General features: G+C 48.9%; 1 protein-coding gene across 1 annotated transcript in view; it reads left to right on the top strand.

The window, feature by feature from the left end:
* Positions 1-3,209: 3,209 nt before the first annotated feature.
* The window catches only part of elk3 (ETS transcription factor ELK3), a 15,828-nt gene continuing 7,305 nt past the window's right edge, over positions 3,210-11,732 (top strand). The window contains exons 1-3 of the mRNA XM_079493911.1: positions 3,210-3,355; positions 9,605-9,813; positions 10,572-11,390. Coding sequence (XP_079350037.1) covers positions 9,607-9,813; positions 10,572-11,390 — 1,026 coding nt within the window. The 5' untranslated portion in view covers positions 3,210-3,355; positions 9,605-9,606. The remainder of the gene's footprint in view (positions 3,356-9,604; positions 9,814-10,571; positions 11,391-11,732) is intronic.

Here is an 11,732-nt window from a genome sequence, read left to right as displayed (position 1 = left end):
TTTTTTTTTAAATTTATCCCACGATTTTGTAACCCATTTTTCACCCCTGTGTCAATTATCTAATGTGATCCTGGGCTCTACACACCCTCCGCCAACCTAGTCCCCATATATGGGGGACATGGGGAGAGCAATGGACTTGAACTCATGCTTCCTTCATGCCTGAGTGTCCAAGTTGCTCCTTTACACCTGACAGGGGGGAGTTTCCCTGGTTGGACGTAGCGTGTGGATTTAGGAACACGTTATTCCAAACGGCTGGCCAGGGGGAGGCAGTTTAGAGACCAGGATTACTGCATGTTTTTTGTGAGGGTACCTACCCTAGGGGACACGGGGAGAACATGCAAACTCCACACAGAAAGGCCCTTTCGCCAACCCCGCCTCGGGTATGGGCACTGATGACACGGAGGAGGAAACACGCCGCCAGAACCCACAGCGTCCCGAGCGGGAATCGAACCCAGGACCTTCTAGCTGTGAGGCGACAGCTGTGAGGTGACAGCACTACCAACTGTGCCACCGTGCCCTCATGGATTTAGAAACTAATTAGTTCAATGCAAAATGCTGCGTTCAAGTTCAGGAGACTTCGGGGAAAAAAAACAATTCTCCTGAATGGTGCTTACGGCATGGCATGGAAAGGAGAGGAGGCATTTGCATTTCTTTCACCATGTAGTAAATGCTGCATTCGTGGTCTGGAGAGGGCAGTTGTTTTACAGACGGGTAAAAGGGCAGTTGTTTTACAGACGGGTAAAAGGGCAGGGGCGGGGGCACGGTGGCACAGTTGGTAGTGCAGTCGCCTCACATGCAGCTAGAAGGTCCTGGGTTCGATTCTCGCTCGGGACGCTGTGGGCGCTGACGGCGTGCTCTCTCCTCCGCGTCATCAGTGCCCATACCCGAGGCGGGGTTGGCGAAAGGGCCTTTCTGTGTGGAGTTTGCGTGTTCTCCCCGTGTCCCCTAGGGTAGGTACCCTCACAAAAAACATGCAGTATAATCCTGGTCTCTAAACTGCCTCCCCCTGGCCAGCCGGGGCGCCTGATGGAGGGGAAAGGAACTGGTTGGAATAACGTGTTCCTTCCACGCGCTATATGTCCAACCAGGGAAACGCCCCCCTGTCAGGTGTAAAGGAGCAACTTGGACACTCAGGCATGAAGGAAGCACGAGTTCAAGTCCGTTGCTCTCCCCATGTGCCCCATATATGGGGACCAGGTTGGCGGAGGGTGTCTAGAGCCCAGGATCACATTAGATAATAATTGACACAGGGGTGAAAAATGGCTGAAGCCCCCTTTGATGTCTATGTGTGCACGTCCCTGGCAAGGTCTATCATATAAAAACATGGTATACTTACTTTATATGCCTATATCTATCAGTCATTTTCATGGAGGATAGGCCGTTGACTACAGTCCGCTGTGCAGAGTCCTCTGACCTGCAGGGCCTTCATTCTGTTCCAGCTAAATTCAGGGATGTATAGGAATAAAAATAAAAGAAAGGTTACATTTGATGTCTTGGCCCTGCATGGACTAATATGAGCCATTAGACATGACAACAAAAATACAACAGAATTAGTGTGTGTGTGTGTGTGTGTGTGTGTGTGTGCGTGTGTGTGTGTGTGTATACGTGTGTGTGTGCGTGCGTGTGCGTGTGTGTGTGTGTGTGTGTGTGTGTGTATACGTGTGTGTATACGTGTGTGTGTGTGTGTGTGTGTGTGTGTGTGTGTATACGTGTGTGTGTATACGTGTGTGTGTGTGTGTGTGTGTGTGTGTGTGTGTGCGTGTGTGTATACGTGTGTGTGTGTGTGTGTGTGTGTGTGTGTGTGTGTGTGTGTGTGTGTGTGTGTGTGTGTGTGTGTGTGTGTGTGTGTGTGACTCACTGTCACTGTGTAGAAACAGGAACCCCTCCCGGTGAACAGGAAGAAAGTGACGTCAGCTGGCCCTGCACTGAGGGTAGTCGGCTGAATTGCAATAATATTGTGTGTGTGTGTGTTTGTGTGTGTGTGTGTGTGTGTGTGTGTGTGTGTGTGTGTGTGTGTGTGTGTGTGTGTGTGTGTGTGTGTGTGTGTGTGTGTGAGAGAGAGAGAGAGAGAGCTCGGGAGGGAGACAGACAGAGTATGAAGAGATGTGTGCCCCATACACACACACACACACACATGCACGCACGCACATTTTTTTCAATTCAAATGAGCTTTATTGACATGAGAAAACTATACGTTCACATTGCCAAAGCAAGTGTCAAAATACAATAAAAACTGTTGAAAATATGTTTGTATTTCTATATTGTAGGCTATTAGGCCTGTAACTTCACATTACTGTATAGGCCTATAGGCATGTCTTATTTTTGAGGGCTCCTATATACAGGTTTAATGTTTGTTTTTAGTTCAAATTTCAATGTTTGTTTTATAAACGCCATTGACAATGAAGGGACAATTTACGTCATCTTGTCCCTATATAACACAAACATTAAATGCCATTAAACAAAAAAGAGAATTTAATGTTTGTTTTGTCACCATATGCACCTAATCAACATGAGTTAGACTTGAATATATCACAATCACTTCACATGGGTGTGAGTTTTCTATATTTCAATTCGAGAGAGAGAGAGAGTTGATTTGTGACAGGCTGAGCTGCAGTTTACACATTTTGCAATATTCTATTTTAATTGTAGGCCTACATGCAGCACATTTCTTAGTTTTGATCACACTCTTGGCAAAGTAAACGTATATTTACATCTCCATGCCAATAAAGCCCCAAATTGAGACAGAGAGAGAGAGAGAGAGAGTGTGTGTGTGTGTGTGTGTGTGTGTGTGTGTGTGTGTGTGTGTGTGTGTGTGTGTGCGCGCGCGAGTGGGTGACCGCACACGCGCACACGCACACACACACACACACACACACACACACACACACACACACACACACACACACACACACACACACACACACACACACGCACGGTAACAGAGTGGAGGAGGAAAAGCGGTGTTTACACAGACGGCCGAGCGCAGCGCCGCCGCCTGGGGAATAATGCGCGAGAGGAAGTGAGCCGGCTCTCTGTCTGCGCTGCGACTTCCTGCTCCGAAGGGGAGGGAGGGAGAGAGAGAGAGAGAGAGAGAGCAGCTCCGGATCCTCTTACAGTTTAGGCTATAGGTATAGTAGACTACAGCCCCGCAGAGTAGAGACAGTACAGAGTCCAGACCAGACGGGCCTATAGCCAGACTACAGCAGTCAGTCCAGAGTCCAGACCAGACCGTCCTATAGCCAGACTACAGCCCCGCAGAGCAGTCCACACCAGACGGCATCAGCATGGAGAACACTCGGCCCTTTAAGTAACATCTACGGAGGAAGGAACACACACACCGTCCGTCCACACCAGGGTATGTACTTAGTTGTTCTTTCTAAATCCCACTTTTAGGCTATTATAAATAACTGTATACGAACATTATATCCGTGTGCGTGCGTGCCGTGCGCGGTTTGTTGGTTGGTTGGTGGGCAGCCAAAAGAAGTGGGTCTCAAGTTCAGTTGAGTATCAGAGGTACGGCTAGCCTCAGCCTGGCGGCGGAAGGAACATATCGGTGAAATATGAGAGACGCAGAAAGAAGGACATGATCTCTGCACAAATAATGGAGTTTGAAATGCACAAGTGTGGCGTAACTACACACTGTAATGTATCCACTTGTACTGTAACAGTGTAACCAAATGTTGTTGCGGATATTGGGTTAGTTACACTGCGTACCGTAGAGAGCTGCAGATCCATCCCTCCCTCCGTAACTTTCGTGTTGTTCCCCCAAACTGGGTCTCAGTCAGGAAGGACAGAGTGAGTCGATGTGGTGAAAATGCATTCGTGGCCCCTTTAAATGTAAAAAGCCGTAGTAGACTTTCTGGTTAGTCTGGAGCTGAGCAGACTAATTGCCATGCGCTTCCGGATTGAAACTGGCAGCGGACAACATCTTGAAAATGACTCACTGGGGTGTTTAAACAAAGAACCGTTTGACTCCCAGCCTGAGCCTCCCCACATTCACACCGCTATAGGCTCTCCGACAGCAGAGTAGAGGGTTTGACTCCCAGCCTCCCCACATTCACACCGCTATAGGCTCTCCGACAGCAGAGCAGAGGGCTTGGGGATGGATGGGTGTAGCATTTATACAACTCCTGGAAGAGAGTTAACCTGCTTTGATAACAGATATTTATTATTATTATTATTACTGTCTACAACTAGACTAGATGACATCACATCATCAGTCACTATGGTGTCCAATGTATGTGTGGATGAGCGCGCGTCGCGCGCGCATAACGCATGATTGCGACTGCATGCAGTGCGAGTTGATTTTTCCGTTGGCTGCGCGCTTGGAGAGAGAGAGAGAGAGAGAGAGAGAGAGAGTAATTTGTTATGGCACAAACACATGAGCGAGCGGCGCTTGGACGCACTCACGCACACGCACACACACACACACACACACACACACACACACACACACACACACACACACACACACACACACACACACACACACACACACACAGTAAGTCAAAGACACTTCAGCTCTCATGCTGTCATTGTAATTCCACAGGTATTAGCCTAATTAAGAACTTATATGCATGGCTTGTGTATATAGGCCTATGTATGTGATATTGAAATCTTCTAGGAGTGGTTCTCAAGGGGGGGGGTCCAGGGACCCCCTGGTCTGGTCTGTTGTTGTAACTCTGAGAATGCTCAGATGGAACCATCCTATTCTCCATCTGTACACGTCCCCACCAAAGAGGTCCAGGTGTTATTTGTAGTGGTTAACCAAAGAGGTCCAGGTGTTATTTGTAGTTGTTACGTCCCCACCAAAGAGGTCCAGGTGTTATTTGTAGTTGTTACGTCCCCACCAAAGAGGTCCAGGTGTTATTTGTAGTCGTTAACCAAAGAGGTCCAGGTGTTATTTGTAGTTGTTACGTCCCCACCAAAGAGGTCCAGGTGTTATTTGTAGTTGTTACGTCCCCACCAAAGAGGTCCAGGTGTTATTTGTAGTTGTTACGTCCCCACCAAAGAGGTCCAGGTGTTATTTGTAGTCGTTACGTCCCCACCAAAGAGGTCCAGGTGTTATTTGTAGTCGTTACGTCCCCACCAAAGAGGTCCAGGTGTTATTTGTAGTCGTTACGTCCCCACCAAAGAGGTCCAGGTGTTATTTGTAGTCGTTACGTCCCCACCAAAGAGGTCCAGGTGTTATTTGTAGTTGTTACGTCCCCACCAAAGAGGTCCAGGTGTTATTTGTAGTCGTTACGTCCCCACCAAAGAGGTCCAGGTGTTATTTGTAGTTGTTACGTCCCCACCAAAGAGGTCCAGGTGTTATTTGTAGTTGTTACGTCCCCACCAAAGAGGTCCAGGTGTTATTTGTAGTTGTTACGTCCCCACCAAAGAGGTCCAGGTGTTATTTGTAGTTGTTACGTCCCCACCAAAGAGGTCCAGGTGTTATTTGTAGTCGTTAACCAAAGAGGTCCAGGTGTTATTTGTAGTTGTTACGTCCCCACCAAAGAGGTCCAGGTGTTATTTGTAGTTGTTACGTCCCCACCTAAGAGGTCCAGGTGTTATTTGTAGTTGTTACGTCCCCACCAAAGAGGTCCAGGTGTTATTTGTAGTTGTTACGTCCCCACCAAAGAGGTCCAGGTGTTATTTGTAGTTGTTACGTCCCCACCAAAGAGGTCCAGGTGTTATTTGTAGTTGTTACGTCCCCACCCAAAGAGGTCCAGGTGTTATTTGTAGTTGTTACATCCCCCACCAAAGAGGTCCAGGTGTTATTTGTAGTTGTTACGTCCCCACCAAAGAGGTCCAGGTGTTATTTGTAGTTGTTAAGTCCCCACCAAAGAGGTCCAGGTGTTATTTTGTGCAAAAGTGCATTATTGGCTATTTCCCCTAATATAAGCCCTCAACGGGGGGTTGGGTTTTTGTGCTATTTCGCGTATTTCCATCGAAATAAGTAGTAAAGTGTGCCGCTTGGGATACTATTTACATTATGAAGAGATGATATATAAAAATGGATTGATTTTTGAGCGAATTAGCACAACACCCCATAGCCCCATTCAATTCAATGCAATTCAATTCAATTCATTGAGGGCTTAGGGGAAATATAGCCAATAATGTGCTTTTGCACACAATAACACCTGGACCTCTTTGGACCTTTTGGTCCTTGAAATAAAATAAAAATTGAGAAGCACCTTTCGGTTTCTAGAGCAAAATGAAGTGTTCATCAGCCTCTGTGCGGAGATCCCTTTCTTCCCCAGAATGAAATCCCCAAAATAAACGGTTCCCGCTGCTTTGTTTCTTCGCTGTCAGGGCTCATTAGCGTGAAACACCAAAGACCACAAGAACATACATCACGTATGCAGTATGACATCAGGCCACGTCCTCCTCTGGGAACACGGATGCCTTCTCCATGTGTTGTTGTGTGGAACGGTGTGTGTCCTATCAGTGTGTGTGTGTGTGTGTGTGTGTGTGTGTGTGTGTGTGTGTGTGTGTGTGTGTGTGTGTGTGTGTGTGTGTGTGTATATGTGTGTGTCAGTGTTGATTTCATCGACTAAAACTAAGAATGTTCTTCACTAATGAAACTAAATGAAAACTAAGCTATGATGACTAAAACTAAGACTAAATATATTGACAATTTCGTCAGACTAGACTAAAATGTTAGGAAGGGTCTAGTGGACAAGAGATCCCGTATAAATCATTTTACACTTGGTTCAGGTTGCATGCTGAAAATAGCCGATCTACAAGCTCACAACGCGTCGCGCTGCGACACGTTGTGAGCTTGTAGATTGGCTATTTTCAGCAAGTGTAAAATCATCTATTACGACGGCATCAAGGCCCGCCAAAACACATTTTAGTCGACTAAATCAACTGTAGATTTAGTGGACTAAAATCTTATGATATTTAGTTGACTGAAAACTAGACTACATTCCAGGTGACTGAAATGTGACGAGAACTGGCTGTATGAAGTTTCATTCCAAAGACTATCACTAAACAAAAATAGAAATTTGCTGCCAAAAACAACACTGGTGTGTGTGCGTGTGTGTGTGCGTGTGTGTGTGTGTGTGTGTGTGTGTGTGTGTGTGTGTGCATGCGTAGGTGTGTGCATGCGTGTGTGCGTGAGCGTGCGTGTGTGCGTGAGTGTGCGTGAGTGCGTGCGGAAACCCTCCATTTGTCCCCCTGCCCAGGGTCCAGTGTTTCCGACAGCTCCCAGTGACAGGAAGTCCTACCTTTCAGGGCAGGGGCAGTTCCTGTGGAAGACGCCCCTGAAACAGAATGACAGGAAGTCCTCCTTTAGACAGCTTTATGCCTGATTTATACTGGGATGTGCTCCGTGTCGTTGTTGTGTGTGTGTGTGTCTGGTGCACGACATCGCCATGTGTGGTGCACGACATCGCCATGTCTGGTGCACGACATCGCCATGTCTGGTGCACGACATCGCCATGTGTGGTGCACGACATCGCAATGTGTGGTGCACGACATCGCCATGTCTGGTGCACGACATCGCCATGTCTGGTGCACGACATCACCATGCAACTAAGTCTAAAGTCAGGTCTTCCCTCACACACACACGCACATGCACACACACGCATGCCTCCTTTGCAGGAAACGTGTGTGTGTGTTAGTGGTGCATTCAATTAATCATTATGGCAATATATTGATCGAAACTCCGGACGATAGGTGAATGGATCCAGAGGCTGCTGTATCGATACGGCAATAATACGGCATGAATTATCTGGGTGATCAGTGTTGACAACGGACGGACGGACGGACGGACAGACAGACAGAGCGACAGACAGAGAGACGGACAGACGGACAGACAGACAGACAGACGAGCAAAGAAATAACAGAAATACAGGACACAGACAGACAGGGAGAATCATAGGAGAGACAGTGTGTGGACGGAGCGAGACAGTCTCAGGTAAACACGCTGGTTAATCCAGGGCTTGTCTTGGCACCAGGTCACTGACCACATCCTCTTCTATCACTATGGAAACATCCTTCAGTCCACCGCCGTCAGGCCCTGGTCAGACTCACAGGCAGGGCACACGGGTGTAAATAGAAAACAGCCAATCTACAGGCTCACAACGCATCGCACTGCGTGTGTTGTGAAGCTTTGTAGATCTGCTATATTCGGGTGCATGAGTCACACACCTGTATGCAACTGTAAGTGGAAATCTCACAACATACTTGTATCTACACGGACACAAGCATGAGCATGATCTATAGATCTATACATGATCTATAGATCTATACATGATCTATAGATCTATACATGATCTATAGATCTATACATGATCTATAGATCTATACATGATCTATAGACCACAAGCCTTTGATGCATGCACTGCTAGTTTCATTCATAAACATAATGTTTTGCAACTTTTGCTTTAATACTACAGTCCGGTAGAAGACTACATATTATGTTCTTGAATCGTGTGTGTGTGTGTGTGTGTGTGTGTGTGTGTGTGTGTGTGTGTGTGTAGGGTGGTTTCAATATTGCTGTACTTGTGGTTTCTCACTCGTTTGCTTGAGAGCACGTTAGAGGAAGTCACATGATGTGGGTGTACATCCGTGCCTACCTCCCCCCTCCCCCTCCCTCCCTCCCCTCTCCCCCCTCCCTCCACCTAGGACTGTCACCACTCACAACCATGGGCGGCTGTGGCTCAGGAGGTAGAGCAGGTCGTCCAATGACCCCTGGGTCGGCGGTTCGAATCCCGGCTCCTCCTCCTCCTGTCCACATGTGGAAGTGTCCTTGGTCCTTGGACAATGAACCCCAAACTGCCTCCAATGAGTCGGTCGGTGTGAGCTCGCCACCGTCGGTGTGTGAATGTGGGAAGTGAGGACGCTGGCGTCGACTGTTCGCCGCTTCACCTCCCAATGTATGAATGAATGAACCATTGTAAAGCACTTGGAACAGCGCAATCAAAATGCAATTCATTATTATTATTACAACCAGGAGATTTTACCTGACAATTCATTATCATACAAAATACATACATTGTGTTTTTGGCATTGAACGTTGGAAAAATATTTCCGTTTGCCTCTTACACTTTGTAAACAAAAAATACACAGGTCAAATAACATCAAAATTCATACATAAATACATTTAATACGTGTATACTACTATACTTTCAAAATATAAAAACATAGTGGACAAAAACTGCGACCATTTGCAAATAATTGGCGATGAGGCAATGCTAAGTGCGACAGGCCTAGAATGAGTAGAATCATCACATCTCACACCTGTCCTCTCCTCTCTCTGACAGAGTACCATCACATCTCACACCTGTCCTCTCCTCTCTCTGACAGAGTACCATCACATCTCACACCTGTCCTCTCCTCTCTCTGACAGAGTACCATCACATCTCACACCTGTCCTCTCCTCTCCCTGACAGAGTACCATCACACCACACCTCTCCTCTCCTCTCCTCTCCTCTCCTCTCCTCTCCTCTCCTCTCCTCTCCTCTCCTCTCCTCTCCTCTCCTCTCCTCTCCTCTCCCCCTGACAGTCATGGAGAGTACCATCACACCTCTCCTCTCCTCTCTCTCCCCAACAGACATGGAGAGTACCATCACACCTCTCCTCACCTCTCCTCTCCTCTCCTCTCCTCTCTCCCCAGACATGGAGAGTGCCATCACACTGTGGCAGTTCCTGCTGCAGCTGCTCCTGGACCAGAGCCACAAGCACCTGATCTGCTGGACGTCGAACGACGGGGAGTTCAAGCTGCTGAAGTCGGAGGAGGTGGCCAAGCTGTGGGGCCTGAGGAAGAACAAGACCAACATGAACTACGACAAGCTGAGCCGAGCCCTGCGCTACTACTATGACAAGGTACAGACAGCGGTGGTGGTTCCCCCCCAAACCTTTTTCATGCCAAGGACCTCTGAAATTGACACTACTTAGGTGGTTCGGGCATCTGGTTAGGATCCCTCTCGGGCGTCTCCCTAGGGAGGTCCTCGAGGCACGTCCCACTGGGAGGAGACCCCGGGGCAGACCAAGGACCAGATGGATTATATCTCCACTGGGAGGAGACCCCGGGGGGCAGACCAAGGACCAGATGGATTATATCTCCACTGGGAGGAGACCCCGGGGCAGACCAAGGCGCAGTTGGAGGAAACACATCAACTCACTGGCCTTGGAACGTCTCGGGATCCCCCAGGAGGAAGTCGCTAATGTTGCTCTGGAAAGGGAAGTCTGGGAGCTCTCTGGTGGAGCTGTTGCCCCCGCGACCCGACTACGGATAAGCGGTTGAAGATGGATGGATGGATGGATAATATACTGTTAATAATCTGCAAAATAACTAAACAATTCAAGTCAAATAAATGAAAATGGTGTTGAATGTTGGTTCTTTATAATAATGATATAAAACAAGAGAAAACATAATTAGTACAAGCAGCGTGAACGAACGTAGCTGACGTGGTTGAAGGTTTACAGCCCTGCTCTCTCCCTCTCTCTCTCTCTCTACCCCTCTCTACCCCTCTCTACCTCTCTCTCTCTCTCTCTCTCTCTCTCTCTCTCTCTCTCTCTCTCTCTCTCTCTCTCTCTCTCTCTCTCTCTCTCTCTCTCTCTCTCTCTCCCTCTCTCCACAGAACATCATCAAGAAGGTGATCGGCCAGAAGTTCGTGTACAAGTTCGTGTCGTTCCCCGAAATCCTGAAGATGGACCCGGCGGCCGTGGAGATGGGCCGCTGCGGCGAGGAGTCTGTGGCGATGTCCGAGAGCGAGGGCGACGAGGACGCGGTCCGCGGCGGACGGAACGAGTACCTCCACTCGGGCCTCTACTCCTCCTTCACCGTCAGCTCCTTGCAGCACTCCCCCCCTCCCCCTCCCCCGCCGCCCGGGGACCCGCACAGCCGGCCAATCAAGACGGAGCCCCGGCACCACCACGACTACGGCGTTGTCGTCGACGACAACAACTCCACGGTCATCCGCTTCGTACCGAACCGCGGCGGCGGGGCGTCGCCGGCGCTGTCCCACCGCTCCGCGTCACCCCCGCCCTCCCCTCGGTGTTCCTCCTCTCCGCCCCAGAGCCCCCACGGCGCCCCCCTGTGGAGGAGGGGCCACAGCCCCTTCCCAGAGACCCATGACACGGTGGCGTGGAGGAGGGGCCGCAGCCCCTTCCCAGAGACTCGCGACGAGTCGGAGCAGAACGCGCAGCCCCTCAACCTGTCGGCCGGTCACAGAGACAGAGACCGCTCCTCGCAGGGGGGGAGGAGCACGCCCACGCCGGGGGGGAGGAGCCTGTCCGGCGGTGGCCCCTCCTCCTCCTCCTCCAAAACCAGGAAGCCCAAAGGCCTGGAGATCTCGGCCCCTTCCCTTTTTTTTGCGGGAAGTGACATTGGGTCCATTGCACTCAACAGCCCAGCGCTGCCCTCGGGGTCTTTGACGCCAGCGTTCTTCACTGCACAGGTGTGTATGGTACAGGTGTGTATGGTACAGGTGTGTATGGTGTGTATGGTACAGGTGTGTATGGTTACTATGGTACGGCATGTTTTGTTTACACAGGTGTGTATGGTACGGCATGTTTGGTTTATTTGTTTTGTTTGTTTAGGATGATGAAATGAGCAAAGACTTGAGTTAAAAAACTCGCTCTGTAACAATATATGTTCAAAGATTTCAGCAATGCACATTTTCACGATTTTTCAAAAATAGCAGACCTACAAGCTCGTAGTGAGCTTGTAGGTCTGCTATTTTTCAACAGCTACTGTAAAGTACAACATAATGCTTAAAACACCAAAAGGGGTTCCCGCC

The sequence above is a fragment of the Electrona antarctica genome, assembly GCF_951216825.1.
Source record: "Electrona antarctica genome assembly, chromosome: 23".
NCBI classification, from domain to species: Eukaryota; Metazoa; Chordata; class Actinopteri; order Myctophiformes; family Myctophidae; genus Electrona; species Electrona antarctica.
Note: the sequence above shows the minus strand (reverse complement) of the source record. Positions and strands in the feature narration are given on the sequence as shown.